The sequence below is a fragment of the Anomaloglossus baeobatrachus genome, chromosome 5, assembly GCF_048569485.1.
Source record: "Anomaloglossus baeobatrachus isolate aAnoBae1 chromosome 5, aAnoBae1.hap1, whole genome shotgun sequence".
Taxonomy (NCBI): domain Eukaryota; kingdom Metazoa; phylum Chordata; class Amphibia; order Anura; family Aromobatidae; genus Anomaloglossus; species Anomaloglossus baeobatrachus.
Genome location: NC_134357.1, coordinates 557975715 through 558003550, shown reverse-complemented (window position 1 = coordinate 558003550; position 27836 = coordinate 557975715). Strand labels below are relative to the sequence as shown.

The following is a 27836-nucleotide window of genomic DNA, read 5'->3' as shown; positions in this document are numbered from 1 at the left end:
CACCTCGTACACACACGGCTCCGCTCCGCACACCTCGTACACACACGGCTCCGCTCCGCACACCTCGTACACACACGGCTCCGCTCCGCACACCTCGTACACACACGGCTCCGCTCCGCACACCTCGTACACACACGGCTCCGCTCCGTACACCTCATACACACACGGCTCCGCTCCGCACACCTCATACACACACGGCTCCGCTCCGCACACCTCGTACACACACGGCTCCGCTCCGCACACCTCATACACAGTCGGCTCCGCTCTGCACACCTCATACACACACAGCTCCACTCCGTACACCTCGTACACACACGGCTCCGCTCCGTACACCTCGTACACACACGGCTCCGCTCCGTACACCTTGTACACACACGGCTCCGCTCCGTACACCTCGTACACACACGGCTCCGCTCCGTACACCACGTACACACACGGCTTCGCTCCGCACACCTCATACACACACTGCTCCGCTCTGCACACCTCATACACACGGCTCCGCTCCGTACACCTCGTACACACACGGCTCTGCTACATCCACACTGTAAATCCCTCCTGACCCCACACATAAACTTCCCCTCATCCAGCACCATGACACCCAGCACAGCAGAGTCCTGCATACACTGAGGAGCTGATCATGTGACCCTGACTCCTCCCCTCCATGTGACATCATCACAGGTCCTGGAAGCACAGAGCAGCCATATATCTAGTGTGCGGCTCTGCAGGTGGAGGTGTGTGGAGATTCCCCATTACTGGGCGCAGGCTCCATACACATTAGATGCTGGGGGAGAACAATCGCTCTATAGAAGAGAATTCTCCTGATTGCCCCGTGAAGGATGGATATGGACAGGGACAAGATGGCGGAGAGGATATTACACCTCACCCTAGAGATCCTCTTCCGGCTTACTGGAGAGGTGAGAGATTCTGATGACGTCACATTACATCATTCTTATCTATGGGAGTAACAGATGGACAGAACTGGAGAGGTGAGGACTCTGGAAATGTCTGGAGTGAGATTTCTTACTGTGTCTCTCCATAACCAGGATTACACAGTAGTGAAGAAGACCTCTAGTGAGCGCTGTCAGGCCCCTGTGTCTGAGGGATGGGGAAGACCCCTGAGCCCAATCACGGGGCCTCCACCTCACCCCCCGATACATGAGGACATCAATGACCAGAAGATCCTAGAACTCGCCTACAAGATGATTGAGCTGCTGACTGGAGAGGTGACACTGCTGGGAATGCTGGGACATTATACAGTAACGCTATGAAGGGATCGGGGTGACGGTATCATTGTATGTGTCAGGTTCCTATAAGGTGTCAGGACGTCACCGTCTATTTCTCCATGGAGGAGTGGGAGTATTTAGAAGGACACAAAGATCTGTACAAGGACGTCATGATGGAGGATCCCCGGCCCCTCACATCACCAGGTAATAGACAGGACTAAATACACACGGCCTATAATTGTCTGTATGTAAGGAATGAATTCAGTCCCTGTATGTGTCTCCTCCAGGTCTATCCAGTAAGAGGACAACACCAGAGAGATGTCCCCGTCCTCTTCTCCCACAGGACTGTAAACAAGAAGACCCCGATGTTCCTCAGGATCATCAGGTAGATGGAGAGAAGGGGCCATGAAATCTCCCTATGATGTGTAGACGGCTGTGAAGGTCTTGTGCTCAGTCTTGTTTTATCCTCCAGTATTATATGTGTTATACTTGTGTAATGAGAGCGGTGGAGATGGCAGGATTAGAGCTGATCATAGATGTGACTTCTTCATCTGTCTGTGACTTTTATAATATTTGTTTCAGGTTGAAGATCTGACCTATATTAATACTACAGAGACCTATGTGAGGGGTGATGAGCGGAGTAACGAGGAGATTCCTACAGATAACCGCCCAGGTGAGTAGTGACCACTAAATGCAGAGAAGTCACAGATTCCTCTCAGTCACCGGCTGTGGCTGCTTTATCAGGGTTATAGTCTGGCCATATCAAATGGTCACCATTCTCCTGCTCGACCACCACATGCTCCTCCACCCAAAAATGTCCCCATTATTTTGGGCATTGGACGTCCTTCTGTTGGAGTGAAATCTGTATCAGACAGCTCTTACAGGTAGGATCCACCCTATCCCCTGAAACGAGAAGATGTTGAACCTTAGCTGCCCAGATCTCTAATTTGCAAAGCCAAATGACAGCGTACGTAAAATGTGTAGACAATCTGAAAATTGATGGAAAGATAAATATAATTTGTATGGTTTCATAGATTGATAACACAGATGCTTTTGTGTCTTGAATGGAGTGGTTGTCCAAGTTGTCAGGTTTTGGCTTTGTTTTCAATCTGTTTTATTAAGTCCTGAATTGAGGCACAGTCTATGTAGTTTCTTTTCCTTTTTGTGGATCAGAAGGGTTCGTAGTCTGTAGTAGTATTCTTGTAATTTTTGTTCTGTGCTTTCTGGAAGTGTCTTCCTTTGTGTTTCAAATTCCCTCTGGATTTTACTTTTGATGCTGTAGAAGACATGCAAAAGGTGGTTCCTTAGTCTCTCAGAAGTCCTGTGACAAAGGTTTTGTGCATAATGGGTATTGTAGGTATGTAGAATTGGGTTTGTAATCCAGAGTCCTTTGGGGCTCAGATTCTCCTTTTTTATTTGGATAAGAAAAATATGTCACTGTCCAGTTGTGCACGTTTCTTCAGAAGTTTCTTTAGTTCCATAAAGATGCGATACATTCTGGTATCCTCTATTTTGATACAGGTAAAGTATATCTTTGTACCGTGTTAGCCAGTAGAGATAAAAAAATGTTTTTAAAAGAATTGAAGTCCTTAGTGGTTGATACCTTTTAATAGCAAACTGAAAAGATGGTAATATATATGAATATTCCACATCAGGATGGATTAAATGCCTGCAAAGCCTTCCTGGAAGATACAGGAATTGATGCCGATTCTGTGGTGAAGCTTACAAGATTCATCCTTACCCATAATTACTTTGCATTTGACAATAACATATATCTACAGGAGACTGGGACTGCAATGGGAAGCAAAATGGCACCACAATATGCAAATATTTTCATGGTTAAGCTTGAGAGAGAATTTTTATCCTCTTGTCCTATTAGGTCTCTGGCCTACTACCGTTACATCGACGATATTTTAGTCATCTGGACAGAGTCTGAGGAACAGCTGAAGACCTTCCATAAACACTTTAATCAGTTTCATCCCACCATCAACCTAACACTCAACTTCTCCTGCACTGTAATAAACTTCTTGAACACCCAAGCCAATTTACCATCCAACATACCTGAAATGGGACAGTTTTCATCCAAAACACATGAAAAACTCTATTGTGTACAGTCAGGCCATCAGGTACAATCGGATATGTTCCAACACTACAGATAGAGACAATCACCTTGAGGGCCTCAGAAAGACCTTTCTGAATCAAGGCTACCACCCAAGAACAATTGAAAACCAAATTGCAAGAGCCACCAGAATATCAAGAAACCATCTCCTACATTATAAAACTATAGAAGAAAACAACCGGGTACCTCTTGTAATCGCCTACAATCCAAATCTGGAGGTGTTAAGAGGAGCTGCACGGAAACTACAACCATTACTGCAAAAAGATGCCCGATTAAAATCTATTTTTCCAGATCCCTATTTCTGTGTTTTAGGCAGCCCCCAAATCTAAGAAGCATCATTGTCAGAAGCTCCTTGTCCTCTCCAATAACAACAGGAACATTTCCCTGCAACCAGAAAAGACCTGTCTATTTATATTGACAACAGACAAGATAAAGATTCCCAGATCACATCAGGACTACAAGATCCCAGGTACCTTCAGCTGCACCACAACTAATGTGGTGTGCCTAATTATATGTACCAAATGTCCAACTGGGGGTCTGTATGTAGGGGAGACAGGACAACAGCTGAGGACAACAATTCTCACCGCCACACAATTAGAGAAAAAAGGATAGATCTACCTGTGGCCAAACATTTCTGTAATCCAGACCACAGCATCATAGACATGAAATTGCTGGTATTGAAAGGAAATTTCAAATCCCAGAGAGACAGAAGAGTCTGGGAATACAAACTTATGATGACCTTTGACACATTCAGAGCAGGAATGAATGTGTCTCATGGATTTATGTCTTTTTACATCAACTAAGAGATGGGCTCCTCAGACCATCTGGGGGCATCACAGCTCTGGACCAGACCCCAATCAGAGGACAATAAAACTTTCACACTGCTTATCTATAAACTGCTGCAATATTTATGGCCATAACAGTTTGTCCTCTTCCCATACTGATCGTTTTGCTTCACATAACTTATTTGCTCCTCCATTCTATGTCCTGTTGTGTATAAATATGTGACTCTTCCGATTTTGTTTTATACTGAACCTGATGAAGAGACTTGCGTAATCTCGAAACCTTGCTATATATTACCATCTTTTCAGTTAGCCATTAAAAGGTATCAACCACTGAGGACTCTCAGTTCTTTTAAACAATTTTTTTATACTCTTGTAATCACTCAAATCACCTGAATAGAATACACAATAAAGAAAAAATCACTGATCTGGGGGGTTATTTACAATAAAGCCAATTTTGAATAATTTATTTAAAACTCCTAATCCACAACGAACATATACTGTAGGTCTGTCAGGCACGCTATATGGATCCACTAGGCTCTTAAAGAAATAGTACAGCTGTAATTATATAGAGAAACCTGTAGATCCCAGTCACACTAATATTATTGCACTATATTGATATTTTCATTTACAAGTCTTGGCAATAAGGTGCTAAAATTATTGTATCCTTGCTGGACTGATAATACTTCTGACCAATCCCATCCTTTATCGTAAGGTATCTATATTACTGCACTGCAATCATTCTGTGACTATATTTAGTAATCATTTTGTTATAGCCAAATATTCATCATACATATAGTGCCTGGCATCAGGGGGATGAAGCGGCAGGTGACCCCACAGGCTGGGAAATGTGCGTTGGGGTACACCACTCGAGACTCTGGGCTTCACTTCTATTTAGGTAAACACTTTGATCTAACTATTGCTATTTTGCCCTTGTGGTTTTACTGGGCTGCTGTTACGGAGGGCTGTCTGATAATAAAATCTAAAGGAATATCAGACAGTCAGGGTCCACCGTGCAGAGACTCTGCTGCAGACTACGGCAGAGGATAAGGGGTATATAAGTGTGCCACTGTAAATAATAATAGCACAAGTGCAGAGTGCAATACCTCTGTTAAAGTCACAGAGGAATATAATTATAAAATAAAGCAATTCCTCCCATACTTGGAGGGTGTGTGGAATGGTCTCAGTTAAAGATCACAGAGACACAAGCAGTGAGTGTGAAATGGCACCTACCTAGGTCCGTTCCTCTAGTGGTGCCAGGAGACGGACAGCAGCGTAAGCCGCACAAAGCTCCTACCTGCGTTCGCTCCACTAGTGTCCGAGGACACGAACCACTAGATATGGCACCTGCCTAGGTCCGCTCTTCTAGTGGTGCAAAAGAGACGGACAGCAGCATAAGCCGCACAAAGCTCCTACCTCTGTTCGCTCCCCTAGTGTGCGAGGATACGAACAACTGCCAGACGCAGTATAAGGAACGTTACCCTAGCGGCAACATCCACCTACGAGTAGAATCACAAGGCCCAGCCGGACCATGTGCCTCAGGCACCTGCCTATGTCCGCTCCACTAAAAGGTAAGGATACGGACTGCAGCCGAAGCTGTAAGGTATAAGAACGCTACCCTGCCGGTAGCGCTCACCTAACATAGACAGAGAGATGCCTAGAGGAACGTACACAGGGCGTCTACCCTCATGCATGAACCAAGAGGACTGAGCGCCGGGCGGCGTGCGTCAGGGTCTTATATAGACTTTGTGCCTCATCCAAGATGGAGGACACCAGAGCCAATCCGCTGCCAGAACGACAGGAATGACGTCACGCTGGCCTATCACCGAGCAAAGCGTCACAAGCACATGACCAGCGACCAATCGGCATAGAAGGTGTCAGAGACATGTGACCACGTGTCATAAGCACATGACCAGCGGCCAATCAGCTTAGAAGGTGTCAGAGACATGTGACCTCGTGTCAGCGATGATGTCACCCGCACATGTGCAATGGCTCCAAGATAGAACTTAGTCTCCAGCGCTTGCACATGTGCAGTAGCAATAAATCCGGACATAGTCTCCAGAGCCACAGCAACCGTAACAGCTGCATGCAGTAGTCATTTGTTTACACACAACCTGTTTTACTCTTCCTGCATGCAGCTCAGTATAAACCAATTGTGTGCTTTGCCCAGTGTTTTCTCATGTGGTTTTTCTCATTGTCCTGCATATATCATTTTTTCATATATCTATATACACTTTGCAGGATGATTTGGGACCTTTTCTTATAATTCCATATCCCTCCTTTTGTTATTTCTTATGCACGATTGTACTTTATGGCAATTTTCAATAAACACTTCTTTATTCAGCATTAACTCATTGTCCTCCTGTTTCTTTATATCCTCAAATTTGTATATGTTATTAAAAAGAATGTTTGTTTATTTTTGGCAGATGAGTGTACCAGGAGATCAGAGGGACTACTGACATCTTCAATATTTAAATCCGAAGACCTTGAGGTCACACAAGATATAACTGAAGCGAATGCCACTATTCCAGATATACCAGTATCCCTTCACTGCAAAGATCTATCATCTGATTCTTTTAAACAGGTCCTACCTTCTGACTCATCACAGACTATTAAGAAAAATAAGAATAGAAAAACGGGCATTGAAAATAGAAGTACTTTTACAACACAGAAGCCTCTTTCAATGTCAGAATATGGAAAAATCCATAAAAAAATTCACACAGGGGAGAAAAGATTTTCATCAGAGTCTCTCAGTTACCAGAAAACTCACACTGACGAATCTTTTTCATGTTCAGAATGTGGGAAATGTTTTAACAGGAAATCAAATTTTGTTTATCACCAAAAAATTCACACTCGGGAAAATCCTTTAAAATGTTCAGAATGTGGGAGATGTTTTGCATGTAAATCACATTTTGTTGCACATCAGAGAACTCATACAGGGGAGAAGCCTTTTTTATGTTCAGAATGTGGGAAATGTTTTAACCATAAATCAAATCTTGTTACACATCAGATAATTCACAAGGGAGAGAAGCCATTTTCATGTTCAGAATGTGGGAAATGTTTTACACAGAAATCATTTTTTGTTAGACACCAAAGAATTCACACAGGTGAGAAGCCTTTTTCATGTTCAGAATGTGGGAATTGTTTTGCACAGAAATCAAGTCTTGTCAGACACCAAAAAATTCACACAGGGGAGAAACCCTTTTCATGTTCAGAATGTGGGAAATGTTTTGCACACAAATTTCAACTTTTGAAACATCACAAAACTCACAAGGGTAGAAGCTATTATCATACCTAGAACGTGAGAAATGTTTAATTTGAAAATTATAATTTTTGACCACTTAGAAAAACTCACATGGGGAGAAACCATATATTTGGAAAACTGAACAAGAAAAGACAAAACAGGCAAAGTAAAGGCAAGTAAGTAAAGAAGAAAGGGAAAGCACTTTAGAAGTTACATTAGAATAAAATTTACTCAGTTACTAATAGACATTTGTTTTCTAAAGTAAAAAATGAAATAAAAAGCAATATTCCATGTGCATTGAACATTTCACATATTCACTATATGATGAAGAGTATTACAATTAGGAATGAGCGAATGTATTCGCCACTATTCGGTATCCGACGGATAATGGGGTATTCGAGGTATTTGCTGTCCGACGGCTAATATGGTATTCGCTCCGGTACATTCATTTTCGTTTCTGGACTTTCTGGCGCCTTTTTCCAGCCAATGAACACATTATTATTATTATTATTATTTATTATTATAGCGCCATTTATTCCATGGCGCTTTACAAGTGAAAGGGTATACGTACAACAATCATTAACAGTACATAACAGACTGGTACAGGAGGAGAGAGGACCCTGCCCGCGAGGGCTTACAGTCTACAGGGAATGGGTGATGGTACAATAGGTGAGGACAGAGCTGGTTGCGCAGTGGTCTACTGGACTGAGGGCTGTTGTAGGTTGTAGGCTTGTTGGAAGAGGTGGGTCTTGAGGTTCCTCTTGAAGCTTTCCACGGTAGGGGAGAGTCTGATGTGCTGAGGTAGAGCGTTCCAGAGTATGGGGGATGCACGGGAGAAATCTTGTACGCGATTGTGGGAAGAGGAGATAAGGGAGGAGCAGAGAAGGAGATCTTGTGAGGATCTGAGGTTGCGTGCAGGTAGGTACCGGGAGACTAGGTCACAGATGTAGGGAGGAGACAGGTTGTGCATGGCTTTGTATGTCATGGTTAGTGTTTTGAACTGGAGTCGTTGGGTGATGGGAAGCCAGTGAAGGGATTGGCAGAGTGGCGAGGCTGGGGAGTAGCGAGGGGAGAGGTGGATTAAGCGGGCCGCAGAGTTTAGGATAGATTGGAGGGGTGCAAGAGTGTTGGAAGGGAGGCCAGAGAGCAGGAGGTTGCAGTAGTCGAGGCGGGAGATGATGAGGGCACATCTGACGTTGCTTGCCCTCACAGTAATGCTGCAGCCATTTTTGTTGTGGTGTTACTGTGATTGGCTTGGCCGCACAGCGTCATAGGGGCTATATAAGGCTGCTGCCACTTTATGTGCACACATTCATTCCTGAGCTGCCGGTGTAGTGAGACTGTACTGGGTGCAGTACAGTGTTTTTCCAGCCAACTAATACTAGCCCTTCTAAGGGCTGAAGCTATTTAGCAATACCTGTTAGCGACTGTGTAAATCATAGAAACAGGTATAGGGACAGTGCAGTTCTTTCTATGAGATAGTGTTCCTGCTGCAGAATCCAAAATAGTCCTTATAGGGCTGAAGTTATTTAGCATTAGCTGTTAGGGACTGTGTAAATCATAGAAACAGGTACAGGGACAGTGAAGTTTGTTCTATGAGATAGTGTTCCTGCTGCAGAATCCAAAATAGTCCTTTTAAGGGCTGAAGACAGTGTCCACTGTGTGCTAGCTGCTGTGTACATCATAGAACTGCTGCTGCAAAAAAAAATCCTCTTATTAGTGCTGCATACGGTCTGTTACTGCAGTGTGTGATATAGTGACAGCTTATTCACAGGCAGGGAGAGATTTAAAGCTGTCCTGACATCTGCTACTAATAATCAACAATCTCAGCATTGCTACATCCCTTGTGTCTGTTATACGAGCAATATGTATTACAACTTGCAAAAAAGGTCCCAAAATTGTAAAAACAAGGGGTTCAGGTGTAGTGTAGTGCCTGTCATCCACCATCTCAATTCAGTCTGAGTGTTACCAACTTTTTATTAATACTTGGTCTCAGGGTCACTACTCCTGCCTCAAGTCCTGTACCTTCCTAGCAACAAGCTAGCATATTTTGGGGGGCTTCATATCTTACATCACCTACTTAGTGGCTTTCTGCAACTAACACAGTCTCAGTGTTAGCCAATTTTTATTAATACTTGGTGTCAGGGCCACAACTTCTTTTTTAAATCAGATCTTTTTTATTAAACAATTAGGAATCAATAGAGAGAGAATATATCACTTCTCATATGACTAATAACAGGATACATCAAATAAGAACATGTTGTATATAAATCAGGTTCTTCCTCTGTATATATATATTGTGAGGTAGCGTGGTCGGCTGCGCAGCAGAAGACACGGGATCCAGGCATCAAGGTTCACAGCATCCGATTTAATAGTCAAACAAAAGTCCACAACAGTACACATGGGCCTCTCCGGCAGCAAACTCAGGGAGTTCTGTTCACTCCCTCACACACTAAGCTCCCACGCCCATCTTTCTGTTTCCTTTTAACCCTGTAGGGAAAGAGCATTAACCCCGGAGTGGAGTTACTTTCTATCATGGAGTGAGCACAACCGGGGCGAGACGTACCGGCCATCATAGATAATCCCGGTCACAGTCTCACATACCCCCCCCCCCCCTCAGTTCAAGCGAGCGGGGTTGAACTCCTGCCTGCAAACACGGGCCGCGGGACAAGGCATCGGCGTTGCCCTGCAACCTACCGGCCCGGTGTTCAACCGTAAACCGGAAGTTCTGCAGAGAAAGGAACCACCGGGTAACCCGGGCATTCCGTTCCTTGGCGGACCTCATCCAGACCAGAGGAGAGTGATCCATCACCAAGCGAAACTGCCGTCCCAGCAGGTAATAGCGTAGGGACTCCAAGGCCCACTTGATCGCCAGGCACTCCTTCTCCACTACGCTATAATTCCGCTCGGGAGGGGTGAGCTTCCTACTTAAGAAGGTGACGGGGTGTTCCTCCCCCTGAACCACCTGAGACAGCACCGCCCCCAGGCCGACCTCCGAGGCGTCAGTCTGTACTATGAACTCCTTCCGGAAATCAGGGTTTACAAGAACGGGCTGTCCGCACAGGACCCCTTTTAGGGCCCGGAAGGAGTCCTCGGCCTGCGAAGTCCAGCGCACCATGACGGACTTCTTGCCTTTGAGAAGGTCCGTCAAGGGGGCTGATAGTCCCGCAAAATCTTTGACAAACCTCCTGTAGTACCCCACGATACCCAGGAAGGCCCTAACCTGCTTCGTGGTCAGGGGTCTAGGCCACTTCTGGATCGCCTCAACCTTGTTAATTTGGGGCTTAATCGCTCCTTGGCCTATCACGTAGCCCAAGTAGCGGGCTTCCGTGAGTCCCAACGCACATTTCTTGGGATTGGCTGTCAATCCGGCTGTTCGAAGCGCGTCCACCACCGCTTGTACCTGTTCCAAGTGGGTCTGCCACTCAGAGCTGTAAATAATAATGTCATCAAGGTACGCTGATGCATACGCCTGGTGGGGTTCCAACACCAAGTCCATCAACCTCTGGAACGTGGCCGGAGCGCCATGTAACCCAAAAGGCAAGACAACATAGTGGAAGAGACCCTCCGGCGTAATAAAGGCGGTTTTCTCCTTGGCGGACTCCGTCAGTGGCACCTGCCAGTACCCCTTGGTCAGGTCGAGCGTGGTAAAATATCGCGCCTGTCCCAGCCTATCAATCAGCTCATCCACCCGCGGCATGGGATAGAGATCGAACTTGGATATTTCGTTCAATCTCCTAAAGTCATTGCAGAATCTTAAGGAGCCATCGGGTTTTGGTATTAGGACAATGGGACTAGCCCATTCACTCCGGGATTTTTCGATGACCCCCAGGCGTAGCATTGTCTTCACTTCCTCTGATATGGCTTGTCTTCGAGCCTCCGGTACGCGGTATGACTTCAGGCGAACCTTCAGGTGGGGCTCGGTGACAATGTCATGTCGTATCAGACTGGTCCTACCCGGCAACTCGGAGAAGACATCGGGGTTCTGCTGAACCAGCCGTCTGGCCTCTCGCCTCTGTTGCTTGGTGAGGGCTTCTCCAATCCTTACTTCCGGTTCGTCCTCTCCGGAGGTTGCTGGAGCCGGGTTTGAACGACCCGAAGAGGAGGGAGATGGAGAAAAATCAACCATCAGGCTTTCCCGTTCCTGCCACGGTTTTAATAGGTTGACATGGTATATTTGTTCAGGTTTCCGCCTACCGGGCTGCAATACTTTATAGTTGACCACCCCGACTCTTTCCTTTATCTCGTAGGGGCCTTGCCACTGAGCCAGGAATTTACTCTCCGCCGTGGGGATCAATACCAACACCCGATCTCCGGGTTTAAAGGTCCGCACGGTGGCTTGTCTATTGTAGCGGCCGCTTTGCGCGGCCTGAGCCTCCTGTAAATGCTCCTTCACAATTGGCATGACCGCGCTTATGCGGTTCTGCATTCCTAAAATGTGTTCAATCACACTTTTATGGGGGGTGGGCTCCTGCTCCCATGTTTCCTTTGCCAGGTCCAACAATCCCCGGGGATGTCGCCCGTATAACAATTCAAAAGGCGAAAACCCCGTGGATGCCTGTGGCACCTCTCGGATGGCAAACATCAAATAGGGAAGCATCATATCCCAGTCTTTCCCGTCTTTGGAAATCACCCTTTTGAGCATGGTTTTCAGGGTTTTATTGAAACGCTCGACTAAACCGTCCGTTTGAGGATGATACACAGACGTACGCAACTGCTTGATCTGGAGTAGCCGGCATAGCTCTTTGGTCACTTTAGACATGAATGGGGTCCCCTGATCCGTAAGGATCTCCTTGGGCAACCCCACTCGGCAGAACACAGCAAACAACTCCCGAGCTATAAGCTTCGCCGCAGTATGTCTGAGAGGTATCGCCTCTGGATACCGGGTGGCATAGTCAACGATCACTAGGATGTGTTGGTGCCCTCGAGCAGACTTTACGAGGGGCCCCACCAGATCCATCCCTATCCGTTCAAAAGGGACTTCTATAATGGGTAACGGTACCAACGGACTGCGAAAGTGGGCCAGTGGTGCGGTAAGCTGACACTCCGGGCAGGTTTCGCAGAAACGTTTAACCTCCCCAAAGACCCCGGGCCAATAGAACCTTTGCAATATTCGCTCCTGCGTTTTCTTGACCCCTAGGTGGCCACTCATCAGGTGTTTATGAGCCAAGTCGAGGACCCGCCGGCGATACGGCTGGGGCACCACCAACTGCTCTACCCCCACGCCCCGTATTTCATCTACCCGGTAGAGTAAATCCTGCTTAAGAGCGAAATGGGGGTACCTTACCTGGGCACCGGGCAGCTGTGCCACCCCGTCAATTACTATCACCCGATTCCAGGCATGTATTAATGTAGGGTCCTGGAGTTGGGCTGTCCCAAACGTATCCGGGGATGCCTCCAAGTCCGGGATGGGCTCGACCGTCTCAGCCTCTCCTGCCAATACCTCTAGGGGCGACCTATCGGGTTCACACTCTGTCCCTATCATGGGGACCCCTATGGCAGGCGTCCCGGATTCAGGATTGTAGGGCTCAGGTCCTGGACTGACCAATATCTGAGGGGACTTAGGAAGTCCCTTCCATAAAGTCCAAAAATAGGGCAGATCCCTTCCTAGGATCACATCATAGGGAAGAGAGTTAATAAGTCCCACCTCATGTTGCACCTGACCGCAAGGTGCTGTGATGGTGACAATCCCCGTGGGATAGTCGCGGCGGTCCCCATGTATGCAAACCACCCCACGGTACGTCCTGTGGCCTTTACTTTAGCCCTTAGGGTTGATCGCACAAGGGTCACTAAGCTTCCGGAATCCAACAAGCCTGTAACCGGACATCCATTCACCTGTATTTGGCACAAGTGGGGCTCAGTCTCTGGGGAGACCAGGTCAGCGGTACACACCACCTGAGCATACATTGAACCCCGCCGGGTAACCCCACAATCCATGGGCTCCGTGGTGAGTGGACACTGGGCTTCCATATGTCCCACCCGCTGGCACCGCCAACATCTAATAGGGAAGGAAACCCCCTTGACGAGTTGTCGTTTAGGGTACATAGCCTTCCGGACCTCAGGGACGGAGGGTGCGGCCTCAGACGGGACGGTAGCGGACTCCCGCACCGGTGTCAGCGGTGGGTCCTTGGCCCTAGGCTTGGAGGGGCCGGACCGACGGGCGGTACGCAAAGTCTCAGTGTCCCATATCAAGTCCTGCGTAGCCACATGCCGCTCTACCAGGCCCACTAATTGGTCTAGGGTACTTGGGTCGCCCTTTCCTACCCACCGTTGAATGGTGACGGGTAAGGTGCGCACAAAACGATCAACAACTACCCTTTCCACCATTTGCGCCGGGCTCAGAGTGTCAGGCTGCAACCACTTTTTTACGAGATGCAACAAGTCATAGGCCTGTGAGCGTACGGGTTTGGCTTCCTCATAGAACCACTGATTTACCCGCTGAGCCCGTACATAGGTATTCACCCCCAACCGAGTATTTCGGCTTTCAGGGTCGCATAGTCAATGGCGTCCTCGGTACAGAGGTCCAGGTACGCTTTTTGGGGCTCCCCCGTCAGATAGGGCGACAATACCTCAGCCCACTGGGGGGTCGGCAGTTTTTCCCGCTCGGCCACCCGCTCAAACACCGCCAGGAACGCTTCTACATCATCCCTCGGGGTCATCTTTTGCAACGCTTGTCTCACCGCTTTCCGGACGCTGCCGTCGTCACCCGATCCCGGGGTTGTTGCTGCCGGTCCGGCACGGATCGACTTGGCCAGGAGAACCATCTGTTCTTGGTGTCTTTGTTCCTGCGATTTCAAGGATTGGAGCAGGTGTGCATTGGTCTGTTGCTGCTGTGCATTAGCCTCTTGTTGCCGTGCATTAGCCTGAGCCAAATGCTTTAGTATGTCCTCCATGGCGTCACCGGGTTTGGGCTGTAGTATAGCCGCTCGAATCCAGGACATGCGCTGCTGGGTCACCAGGGATGGATGCTACACCTCACCGGGCTGGCATGCCCGCATTCTCCACCATATGTGGGGTAGCGTGGTCGGCTGCGCAGCAGAAGACACGGGATCCAGGCATCAAGGTTCACAGCATCCGATTTAATAGTCAAACAAAAGGCCACAACAGTACACATGGGCCTCTCCAGCAGCAAACTCAGGGAGTTCTGTTCACTCCCTCACACACTAAGCTCCCACGCCCATCTTTCTGTTTCCTTTTTACTCTGTAGGGAAACAGCATTAACCCCGGAGTGGAGTTACTTTCTATCATGGAGTGAGCACAACCGGGGCGAGACGTACCGGCCATCATAGATAATCCCGGTCACAGTCTCACAATATATAGAAACCGTAAAAAAGTTTTCAGATCACAGTTATATTGTAGAAATTGACCCTACAAACCACGTGGCTCCACAGATAAACAAAAATTAAATTATGCAATAATGCCGCAGTCTAACAGAAAAGCCTCCTCCATCAGCCGTGTCCCTCCGCATCATATCTCCATACCCACCTGCCTCTCTCTCTCCGTGCAGTCATCAATCAAACCCTTCCGGCCCCCTCCCACAACGTCACTCAAAGTCCACTTCGCCACAGAAAACAGTAGTTTTAGTGTTACTCCCCACACATTCCATTCACTTCAAGCACAACAGTAACTGGTCCAGCATTGCATCCTGAACTAGTGCACTGGAGGGGAGACCCGGCAACTCCATCCATGGCTGCCAAATTTTGTAAAACTTTCTCAATGTTTTTCTTTTTAAATAAACTCCCCTTTCCAATCTTATGACGTTATTTAATTTGTTTATAAGCTCCAATAATGTTGGTGGTAGAGGATCTAAACAGTGATATGCCAGTAGCTTTCTTGCTTGGTACAGGATACGGGCTATTCCTAGGGCTGTTAGTGAATCCGGGTCTACTCCTCCCTCCCACAGGCCCAACAAACACAGGCAAGGCGACGGTTGTATTGTGATATGATATATTTGGTCTATGAGTCCCAGGGTTTGTTTCCAGAAATCACCAATATGTCCACATTCCCACATACCATGTATCAAATGGGCATCATCCTGTCCACACCTAACACATTGTGCATTTGGTCTAAGTCCCATCCTAAATAGTAGACTTGAGAGTTTTATATACCCTGTGGATAAGATATATTTGAGACAGCCTTTGGCACTCAGAGACCGCCAACTTAGGGACCTGTTCTAGAATGTCCACTGGTCTTCTGTCAAGGGGCCAACGTTCAGTTCCCATTTGCTTTTAACAATCAATGGGTGCGCTTCCAGATGGGCAGGTAATAATCTTTTGTATAATTCCGAAATAAGACCTTTAGAGGACTCAGATGTAAGTAACATATGTAATGTTTGATTATGTGTCACTGTCACTGGGTTTGATCTCCTCTGTCTGTTCAGTTCATGTCTCAGCTGTAAGTATTGATAAAAGAAGACATCTTGGAGATGAAACTCCGTTCTCAATTGTTCAAAGCTCTTAAGAGTATTATTTTTTAGTACTTGTGACACTAAATGGATCCCTTTATCTTCCCATCCTCTGAACCCCACTAACTTTTTAATTTCTGGCAAGCCCGGGTTCCACCACAGTGGCGAGAACTCCGTAGGCCCATTTATCTCCAAAAGAGACTTACCCCTGTCCCATACCCTAAATATCATAGCCAACGTGGGATATCGTACCCCATTTATCTGTCTTTGTCCCATATCCAACCGGCAGCCTGGATATTTCCATACCGATCCCTCTCTTACTATATCATCACTCTTATCATACGCTCCTTCTTTGCCCTGACCCCTAAGATGGGGGCTATATAGTATATATAGGTTTGGTACCACCAATCCTCCCTCCTCCTTTCCCCGCTGTAGCACTTCCAATCGAATCCTAGCCTGTTTTTTCTTCCAGATAAGTTCCCGGAATACTGTATTAATTTTTTCCAAAAATTCCCTACATATCACACTGGAGAGTTATGTATAAGATATAATAGTTGTGGCATCATTACCATTTTAATTAAGTTAGATCTACCAATATTTGATAGCGGCAAGTGGCACCAGGTATGCACCTATGCTCTGAACTGCTGCAACAGGGGTTCCAGATTTAGTGCCCAGAAATCCTTCGGAATTGGGCTAACAGTTACTCCCAGATATTTAAACTCTCGGACCACAGGAACTGAGATCTGTAAGTCCGAGAAATCCATCGGGAGGGGATCTAACGGCATTAAAGCCGACTTGGACTAGTTAATTCGAAGGCCAGACCTCCGCCCAAATTCTTGAATGATATCCATTGCCGACAAAATCGAGGAATGTACCCTGTCTAGGTATAAGAATAGGTCATCTGCGTATAATGATATCTTCTGCTCCACAGCTACACACCTAAATCCCACTACCTGCCTGGACGTCTGTATTGCCACTGCCAACAGCTCCACTGCAGTAGCAAATAGCAAGGGCGAAAGCGAGCACCCCTGTCTAGTATCTCTTCCAAGAGGAAAAGACTCGGAGACCCTGCCATTAACCCTAACCTTCGCCACCGGTGAGTCATATAGCAGCTTCACCCAAGTTATAAATCTGTCCAAAACCTATTTTCCGAAGTACAGCCCACAAATACCCCCATTCTATGCTATCGAACCCCTAACCGGCGTCCAAGGACAAAATTGCCCTTTCCCCTGGCTTCTCAGAACTATGTTGAATTCCCAAATATAATTTTCTGAGGTTCATAGATGTGGCTGTACATGGAATAAATCCTGTTTGATCATTCTGTACAATAGATGAGATAACTCGGGACATCCTATTGGCAAGCACCTTGGCCAGTAATTTAATATCTGTTTGTAGGAGAGAGATTGGGCGATACGAATCCGGTATCTCTGGATCTTTTCCGGGTTTTAATATTAAGACTATTAAAGCTTCCCTCATAGAGGGCGGGAGGACCCTCTGCCTTTTAGATTCTTCAAATTCCTTAAGTAGTTTAGGTAGCAGTAAGGGTGCATAAGTTTTATAAAACTCACCAGGCAGGCCATCCGTTCCCGGAGCTTTTTCATTTTGTGTCTGGCCAAGTGCTTCCTCCAATTCTTCCAACAGGATGTCCCGATCCAACAAATCCCTATCTTCGTCAGTCAGTGTGGGGAGAGAGAGATCATCCAAGTATTGTTCCACCGCAGTATCCGTAAGGTCACAGTCTGATGTGTACAGTCGCATATAATACCTCTTTATCTCCGTCACTATATCCTCACTTTCCGTTACAAGGTCACCCGATTCCGTCCTCAGTCTATTTAAATAAGAAGATCCTTCCTGCGCCCTAATGTCCGTGGCCAATAAGTGCCCTACTCCTTCCCCCTCTATGAAGTATTTCTGTTTGAGGAAGTAGTGTTTATTTGCTGCCTCCGACAGGAGGTTTTCTTTGAGTGACATTTGTGCCTTCTCTAGAGTGTTTTTAGTTTCCTCTGTCGGGTTGAGCACCACTGCAGCCTCCGCAACAGATACTTCCTGAATCAGACTTTGAGTGTAGCATCTGTTTTGGTTTTTACGTATGCATATTTCTCTAATATAGATGCCCCTCTTTACGGCTTTCATAGAGTCCCAGACTATGTGTGATGACGCAGAGCACTCATTTAGTTGAAAGTATTCTAAAATATCATGTAAAGATCCCCTTATGAGCTGGTCCAGAAGGGGTTAAGTTTCCAAATAGGTCTGGACAGGTTGAGGGGGTTTCCCCATGAAAGCGTAACATGTAGTGGTGAGTGATCAGATACACTTCTAGGTAGGTAGGCCACTTTTTGTATATATGAGGTCATAAGTGTGTTCCCAATAGCCAAGTCTATCCGTGACAGTGTGGTGGGAGCTAGAGTAGCAGGAGAATTGTTTGGTTGTGGGGTGTTGGGCACGCAAAAGGTCTACCATACCCAGCTCTGTCAGCATTCTAGCAAATGAAGTTGGGGCGGCGTCCTCCAATATGTTCCCCAAGTGTAGTTTATCTAGATAGGGATGTAAGTAGTTATTAAAATCCCCTATCAGAAGAGTCGGCGCAGGAGGAAGGGAATCTAAAATAGACAATATCCTTTTTACCGGTTCGACTGAATACAGTGGAGGAATATATAGCGCAACCAGAATAAATTGTATACCATACAGCGTGCAGAGTAGACAGACAAATCTGCCCCCAGAGTCAATCACTGATTTGGTACATGAACGGGATGGATTTGTGCACCAACACACTCACAACCCGTGCATGGGTCGAGTATGTGGAATGATTTTCATGTGCGATCCATCCCTTCCTCAGCCAATGAACGTTATCCCTAACCATATGGGTCTCAGATAGACATAAAATAGCCGGGAAAAAATTCTGTAAGTGAGTAAATATAGCGCATCTCTTATTCGCACCCCCGAGCCCTCTAACATTCCATGCTACAATATTTAAGATTGTCGCCATAAGCGTAGATTAAGATATGAGCCAGACGGATACTTCATAACTGGAGGAGAGAGGCAATCTCCACCAATTCTCAAGAAAATTAGGTTGAGCGACACGACTGAGGCACACCACACTCCACAGACAAATTGCATCATATAACAGGAATCAAAAAAAACAAGGAGGGGGATAAGGCCCTGCACACCAGTTTACAGTGCCCCTGCCCTCAAAAACAAATGTAACTTGCACATTTCTCCCAAATAAAGAGAATCAGGGCTAAAAACATGCCCCAAGTCCATGCAGGGAGGGGGGTCCACAGCTCGCTACTGTAGCGAGTGTCCACAATGAACCGGCCATCTCCCGTCCTGGATCCTACAGTAGATGGATTGAACAGTAGTAAGTACACCAGCATAGCGTCTCAGACAAAAACAACACCTGGCGGCAAAAAGGGGGAACCTCAAGTATTCTTCCTCCTCAGGGACCTCTCGTTGATATCCAGCCAAGATAGTACCTCCCCCGCCGTATCAAAAAAGTGAGTCTGTCCATTCACAGCAATCCGCAGCTTAGCAGGGTACATCATGGAGTATGGCACTTGTATGTTGCGCAGACGTTTTTTGATCTCAATAAATTGCTCCCTTTTACGTTGCACTTCTATGGAGAAATCGGGAAAAATTGAGATTTTCCTCCCATCGATTGCAAGTTCTTTGATATCTCTGGCTCTGCGTAGAATAGTGTCCCTATCTTTAACACTAGAACTACTGAGGTAGTCATTTTGACTACTTTGCACCATGTATTTCTATATAGGTGTCACGACTCCAGTAGTTCTAGTGTTAAAGTGCAGTAGCCTAATCAGAATAGGACGTGGGGGTGCTCCCGACCGGGGGGCACGCGTAGGAACCCTGTGCGCCCTCTCAATAGAGAAGAAATGGGACAGTATATCCTTTCCCATGGTATCTTTGAGCCATTTTTCAAAGAAATTCCGTGGGTCATGACCCTCCATCCTCTCTGGGACCCCCAGCAGTCGCAAATTACTTCTGCGGGAGCGGTTCTCTAAGTCGTCCACCTTGTTTAGCAGTGTGGAGATATTTTGCGTAGCCTTTCCCAGCTCTTGTGACATTGGTGGTAATTTATCCTCTGTTGCACTCATACGCTCCTCCAGCTCCCCCACTCTGACAGTCACCCCCTGTAGCTCACGTTTAATACAGGCTATATCCGAGGTGACAGTTCCCATCTGGCTGCTTAGGGTGGCCAATGTGGTATTGCAAGAGTTAATTGCTGCCAGAATGTCCCTTAGTGTGGGTTCAGTGGGGATAGATCCTGGCTGCTCCATATCTACGCTTCCTCCATCTGCCAGCATAGGCCTCAGTGTCTGCAGATCCTGTGTTGCTGAGCACGCAGGGCCCAGGGTACTCACGGTCCCCCCGACGGGTATATCGTCTCCCTGCTCGAGGGCCCGATCAGCGCCGCCATCGGATGTCTCGTCGGAGGTAAGCTCTGTGCCAGGGGCCACTCTGGAAAACCGTTCCAGCCTGCCCGCTACTCCCGCTGCTCCACCGCGGGACGGCGTGGACGCCGGCAGCACCATGTTGGATTCTGCAGAGACCTTTTTATTGCTGCAGGCCGGCATATCTCAGCGGTTCTCGCTTCCCCGAGTGTTGTAAGCAATATTGCAGCCCTCCAGGGTCGGTGTTGTCTGCTATCAAGGCTGGTGTGCAGGATATTTGCGGATCCAGGCAGGAGCTCACCCGTGCTGCATCCTCTCTACATGAGGTCCAGGCCACGCCCCTCAGGGGCACAACTTCTGCTTCAAGGTCAGTACCTTCCTACCAGCCACCTAGCATATTTTGGGGGGCTTCATATCTTACATCACCTACATAGTGGCTTTCTGCAACTAACACAGTCTCAGTGTTAGCCAATTTTTATTAATACTTGATGTCAGGGGCACAACTTCTGCTTCAAGGCTAGTACCTTCCTACCAGCCACCTAGCATATTTTGGGGGGATTTATATCTTACAGCACCTACATAGTGGCTTTCTGCAACTAACACACAGTCTCAGTGTTAGCCAATTTTTATTAATACTTGGTGTCAGGGGCACAACTTCTGTCTCAAGGCCAGTACCTTCCTACCAGCCTCCTAGCATATTTTAAGGGGCTTCATGTCTTACAGCACCTACATAGTGGTTTTCTGCACGTAACACACAGTCTCGATGTTACCCAATTTTTACTAATACTTGGTGTCAGGGGCACAACTTCTGCCTCAAGTCCAGTACCTTCCTAGGAAGAAGCTAGCATATTTTGGGGGCTTGATATCTTACAAAACCTACATAGTGGCTTTCTGCAACTAACACACAGTCTCAGTGTTAGCCAATTTTTATTAATACTTGGTATCAGGGGCACAACGTCTGCCTCAAGTCCAGTACTTTCCTAACAACAAGCTAGCATATTTTGGGGGGCTTCATATCTTACAGCACCTACATAGTGGCTTTCTGCAACTAACACACAGTCTCAGTGTTAGACAATTTTTATTAATACTTGGTGTCAGGGGCACAACTTCTGCCTCAAGTCCAGTACCTTACTATCAACAAGCTAGCATATTTTGGGGGCTTCATGTCTTATAAACCTACATAGTGGCTTTCTGCAACTAACACAGTCTCAGTGTTACCCAATTTTTATTAATACTTGGTGTCAGGGGCACAACTTCTGCTTCAAGGCCAGTACCTTCCTACCAGCCACCTAGCATACTTTTGGGGGCTTCATATCTTATAAACCTACATAGTGGCTTGCTCTTACTAAAACACAGTCTGAGTGCCAAAAACCAATACTAAAATAAAAATGTTGTCAAACCCTGTTTTCTTTTGGGGCTGAAATCCATTCACAACATCTTTGTCGACTCCTCCAAGTGGTAGTTTGTCCAATAAAGGTACCTTTTGGTTTTTAGACTTACAGAAACAGCTATCGTGAGAAACTATTAACGCAAGTTTAACAACCTGGCATAAGTGTTGTTCCACTGCCTGTAGAAAAGGTCACGTTAAAGTATTCACCTTGAATACTCAAACCAAAAAAATGGGGAAAAGAGGGGGTAAGGGGCGTGGACAAGATGGTAGTGACAGTGGTGGTCGCCCAAGCAGTGTGATCGAGCCAAAGAAAAAGGTTCCTGCTTTATCTACCTCTGCCTTCCTATCCCAATTTTCTTGTCCACATGGGAAAGCACTCTTGTGCCCTGAACAGTGTGAACAGGTAACGAGTTGGCTAGCAGAAAATGCCTCCAGTTACTTGTCGAGTAGCAAATCCCAAGGGTCCACACAGACAGACTTGAGTAGCCCAGAGGTTGGCCCATCGAATCCTCAGCCTGGTCATCCTTCCACACAGCATCAGTATTCTAAGGAAACATATGACACCAAAGCAGGTTACTCTGAGGAACTGTTTACGGGACCCTTTGACCTTTCTTGCCTCTCACCGCGCAACACCACCAACGCAGGTGAGGTCGTGGTGTGCAGTGATGCACAGATCTTTGAGCACCCAAGGCCAGAAGAAAGCCATGTTGTTGGCCGTGACATGCTGGGCAATCAGTTGGAAGTATTGGAGGATGATGAGACACAGTTGCCCTCAGGTCAGCCTGAAACCTCCATTCCTGAAGATGTTGACCTTCAGGAATTTGAAGACGTCCAGGTTGATGATGAGGTGACTGATCCAACATGGACGGGTGGCATGGATTGCCAGAGCAGCAGTGCAGAGGAGCATGTGCTCATAGTCTGCAAAAAGGCTGTAAGACATATGGTTTCGATCAGTGCCAGAAGTCAATCAACTGTGCACATGACCCCACCACCTGTGGCATCTCAGAGTCCAAGGGTCTGTGCACCATCTCAGCTATCTCAGAGTCCAAGGGTCCATGGTGTGATTGTGTGGGAGTTTTTTTTCCAAGAGTCCTTCGGACCAAACGGTTGCCATTTGTCAAATCTGTCAGACCAAGCTTAGCACCTCCAGCCTGAGAAACCATATGTTAGCCAAGCACACCACTAGGTGGTTGACAGCTCTAGGTGAAAAACACGATTTCCAGATTCAAAACTCTGCCACTTCCCCTGGGCTGCCTGCTTCCCAAACTGGTGTGCGAGAAGGTGTCGCTAATGCCTCCTTCTCCCAACCTGATGCTGGCCAAACTCAGTCATCAACGACATCAGCTTTGATGTCCCAGCGTTCCGTTCAGTTGTCCTTACCACAGACCTTCGAAAACAAGCGAAAATACCCTGTTACGCACCCAAGGGCAGAAACCATAACTGCACACATTGCATGATTGATATCCCTTGAGATTTTGCCGTATCGGCTTGTGGGAACAGAAGCTTTCCGCATCCTTTTGGCGGTGTTAGAACATCGGTACTCTGTGCCTAGCCGCCACTATTTTTCTCGTTGGCCGTCCCCGCTCTCCACAATCACGTGTCTGTAAACATCAAATGGGTTCTCACCAATGCCATAACAGGGAAGGTCCACTTAACCACAGACACGTGGACAAGCGGAAGTGGACAGGGACGCTACATCTCACTGATGGCACACTGGGTGAACCTGGTGGCGGCTTGTACATACTCTGTGCCGGCAACATCCCATATAGTTCCCACACCCAGAATAGCAGGGCCCACTTCAATTACAGTTTCAGTAGCCTCCTACACAGCAACAACTCCCTCCTACTCTTCATCTGGCTCCTGTGCATCCTCATCAACATCCGCCGGTGTCCAACCGTCGACATCATTCCTAATCTGGGATCTCTGCAGCACTGCCTCGGCTAAGCGGCAACACGCTCTACTGAAGCTCATCTGTATCGGTGACAAATCTCACATGGCACCTGAGCTTTTGAAAACGATAACTGAGCAGACAGATGAGTGGCTTGAGCCTTTCGACCTCCATCCACGGATGGTACTGTGCGATAATGGTCGTAATCTGGTGGCGGCTTTAAAGCTTGGAAAGATTGTACACGTTCCTTGTACGGCCCACATTGTAAATTTAGTACTTCAGCACTTCCTGAAGAAATACCCTGGGATACCAGACATACTTACCAAGGTGCGACGTATTAGCGCACATTTCCGCAAGTCATCTCCCTCTTTTGCTGGCCTGGCAGTGCTGCAGCAGCGCTTACACTTGCCTCATCACAGACTAATATGTGACCTCCGTACGAGATGGAATTCAACCTATAATATGTTGGCCAGGATCCATGAGCAACAGAGGGCAGTATCCCAATTCCAGCTGGAACATGCCCGTCAGACGCAGCTGCCAGACATAAGTACTGACGAGTGGGTGTGGATTGCAGACATTGTCTGGTCTTGGAGAATTTTGATTACTGTACCAACATTGTGAGCAGTGAGGATTCTGTTATCAGTATTACCATTCCACTGATTTTTTTTATTGATATGCTCTCTGGATGGTCTGACTGACCAAAGTGTTCATGCACCTGAGTTGTCTGTGGATCCAGACTTCACAATGGTAGCTAGTAATCCACACAACCTCTGCCAACAAGCTCAGGCCACCTTTGCTCAGCATAATGAGGATGAGGATGATGATGAAGAGCAGGAATGCTTTGAAGTTGGTAACCAAGATTAACAAACCAAGCTTCAGGGCTGCTGTCCAGCATGGATGGCCTGAGAAGGAGCAGGAGGAGGGAGAGACTGAGGTGGAGAGGAGATTTAGGAAGACAGAATGTGTTCTTAGCAGGGACACACAAAGGTTTCCAGTTCGGAGTCTGGGACACATGGCACAGTTCATGTCACACTGCCTTTCTCATGACTGTCGGCTAGTCCACATTTTGACAGACAACAAATACTGGTTTTGTACCTTCCTTGACCCACGCTACAAAGATAAATTTGCTTCGCTACTTGTGGAGGCAAATCAGGATTGTACTACGGAAACATTCAAGAGGGCTGTAGTGCACCAGTTGATGAAACGATTACTCTCAGATTATGCTGGTGTCAGATGTAGCGTGTCATCTCACGCAACAGGATTGCAAGAGAGGGCTACGTATAGTAGGAGCAACACAGGCGGGGGACTAATGTGCCAAAACTGGTTCATTTTCCACAAACCATCAACTGCAAATCAGATAACGGTTGGGGGAATGATGGCAAGGAGGGAACCGTTAAGTAAGATAGTGAGGGACTATGTAGGTGACCGTATCAGCGTGCTTTCAGAGTCTACTGTTCCCTTTAATTATTTGGTTTCCAAGCTCAACACTTGGCCAGACCTTGCGTTATACGCTTTGGAAGTGTTAGCTTGCCCTGCTGCGAGTGTGTTGTCTGAGCGTGTTTTCAGCTCAGCGGGGTCAATAATAACAGATAGTCGCCACACATGACTATCCACGGAAAGTGCAGACAGTCTGACGATGATCAAAATGAACCATAGATGGATTGGCCCAGAGTATCTCAGGCCGCCTGTTAACAATACCCAATAATAAGTGTAGCCCCAAAATTTGGATTTCTTAAGTTCAAATAAGTTCCATTGTTTCTCATTCAAGACTATTTTGCCTTCTATCATCTAATGACACCACATGACTAATGTAATTTTTTTATGCTGCTGCCATGTAATTGTTTGGCCCAATCACCCAGGGCAATATTTTTCAAGCCTTTGTACATTATGCACTGGCACAAGCACTGTCGAGGCTACACTGTCTAGAACAATTGGTCAGGCAGTCTCTATTTGTGTTCTTTATTGATGCTGTGCTCCACAGTGTGTTACACATGGCCCCCTGCAAAACCAGATTTTTTTTTAGCTTCTTGACATGTTATAACCTGTTGCTTATCCTACCAATTTTTTTAAAATAAGCTGTTGGGAGTACCTTGTGATGCTTAGCTACATGCTATATGTGTCTGAACCATTATTCCCTGGAGAAACTGAATGTATTAAACTTCTTGGCATGTTATGCCCTGTTGCTTATCCTACCATTTTTTTTTTTTTTTTTTTAAATAAGCTCTTGGGAGCTGTTGGGAGTATCTACTGATGCAGTGCTCCATAGTGTCTGAACCATTATCCCCTGGGGACACTGAATGTATTAAACTCCATGGCATGTTATGCCCTGTTGCTTATCCTACCATTTTTTTTTTTTAAATAAGCTGTTTGGAGCTGTTGGGAGTAACTTCTGATGCTGTCCTACATGGCTTTTGAACCATTCCCTCTTGGGGAAACTGAATTTTTTTAAATCCTTGGAATAAAGCCTGAGTTCCAGAGTGAAACAACTGCCACTTCCCCTGGGCTGCCTGCTTCCCAAACTGTTGTGCAAGAAGGTGGCGCTGATGCCTCCTTCTCCCAACCTGATGCTGGCCAAACTCAATCATCAACGACATCAGCTTCGGTGTCCCAGCGTTCCGTTCAGTTGCCCTTACCACAGACCTTCAAAAACAAGCGAAAATACCCCGTTACGCACCCAAGGGCAGAAACTATAAGTACACACATTGCACGATTGATAGCCCTTGAGATTTTGCCGTATCGACTTGTGGGAACAGAGGATTTCTGCAACCTTTTGGTGGTGTGAGAAAATGAATGTATTAAACTCCTTGGCATGTTATGCCCTGTTGCTTATGCTACCAATTTTTTAATAAAAAGCTGTTGGGAGTACCTACTGATGCAGTGGTCCATAGTGTCTAAACCATTATCCCCTGGGGACACTGAATTTTATTATTATTATTATTATTATTTATTTATAGAGCACCATTAATTCCATGGTGCTGTACATGAGAAGGGGTTACATACAGAATACATACACGAGTTACAGTAGACAGACTAGTACAGGGGGAAGAGGGCCCTACCTTTGCGGGCTTACATTCTATAGGATTGTGGGGAGGAGACAGTAGGTGGGGGTGTAGATCGGGCGGCGGCTCTGCACGTTGGTCGGGCGGCGGCTCCGCACGGTGGTCGGGCGGCGGCTCCGCACGGTAGTGAAGCAGTGAGGTCATTGTAGATTATAGGCATTTCACTGAATGTATTAAACTCCTTGGCATGTTATGCCCTGTAGCTTATGCCACATTTATTTAAAATAAGCTATTGGGAGCTGTTGGGAGTACCTTGTGATGCTTAGCTGCATGGTGTCTGAACCATTATCCCCTGGAGAAACTGAATGTATTAAACCTCTTGGCATGGTATGCCCTGTTGCTTATCCTACCAATTTTTTTTAAAATAAGCTCTTGGTAGCTGTTGGGAGTACCTACTGATACAGTGCTCCATAGTGTCTGAACCATTATCCCCTGGGGACACTGAATGTATTAAACTCCTTGGCATTTTATGCCCTGTTGCTTATGATACCAATTTTTTTAAAATAAGCTGTTGAGAGCTGTTGGGAGTACCTTGTGATGCTTAGCTACCTGATGTCTGAACCTTTACACCCTAGGGGAACTGAATGTATTATCCTACCATTTTTTTTAAAATAAGCTGTTGGGAGCAACATCTGATGCTGTGCTACATGGCATTTGAACCATTCCCCCCTGGGGAAACTGAATTTTTTGAAATCCTTGGAATAAAGCCCGAGATCCAGAGTGAAACAACTGCCACTTCCACGGTGCTGCGTGCTTCACAAACTTCGGTCTAGGCAGCAGGCGTTGATGCCTCCTGTTCCCAACCTGCTTTTGGTCAGATGCAATCATCATCAACAACATCAGCTTCGATGTCCCAGCGTGGCGTTCGTTTGTCCATAAAACATACATTTCTGAATCATTTGAATAGAATTTGAATAGAGGGCTGGTGGTGTTGGAGGAGGAGAAGGAGGAGGAGGGCAAGGCCAACACCCAAATGGCCACATTGGCAATAGCACTGTAAAGTGTTAAGGAGTACATATTCCAACTTTCACACTAATGATATAGGGGACGCAGAAAACTACAAAGGACTGCCATCCCTCCCCAATGTATGTTACAGGGCCCACCTGAGAGCCTTAAGAAGTCTGAGATTTGAGGACAGCCAGTGGCCCTTAGAGTGCCACTGGAGCCGGTGGTGCTGGTGGAGGAGGAAGGCAAGGTCAACATCCTAATGGGCACATTGTAGCTGACCTTTTAAAGTGCTGTCAAATATGTCCCAAAAAAGGAGGTGTGAGACAAACACCAATATAATGTATGTTACAGCCCTTTCTAATCAAAAAAAGAA

General features: G+C 46.7%; 2 protein-coding genes across 2 annotated transcripts in view; both read left to right on the top strand.

Annotated features, from left to right (window-relative positions):
* LOC142312349 (uncharacterized) overlaps positions 1-27836 on the top strand; it is a 229460-nt gene that overhangs the window by 66880 nt on the left and 134744 nt on the right. The window lies entirely within an intron of this gene.
* LOC142312335 (uncharacterized) lies at positions 1273-7858 on the top strand. Its single transcript, XM_075351267.1, has 4 exons — positions 1273-1427; positions 1511-1608; positions 1806-1896; positions 6551-7858. Exons 1-4 carry the CDS (start codon positions 1295-1297, stop codon positions 7420-7422), a joined length of 1194 nt encoding a protein of 397 aa, XP_075207382.1. The 5' UTR covers positions 1273-1294; the 3' UTR covers positions 7423-7858.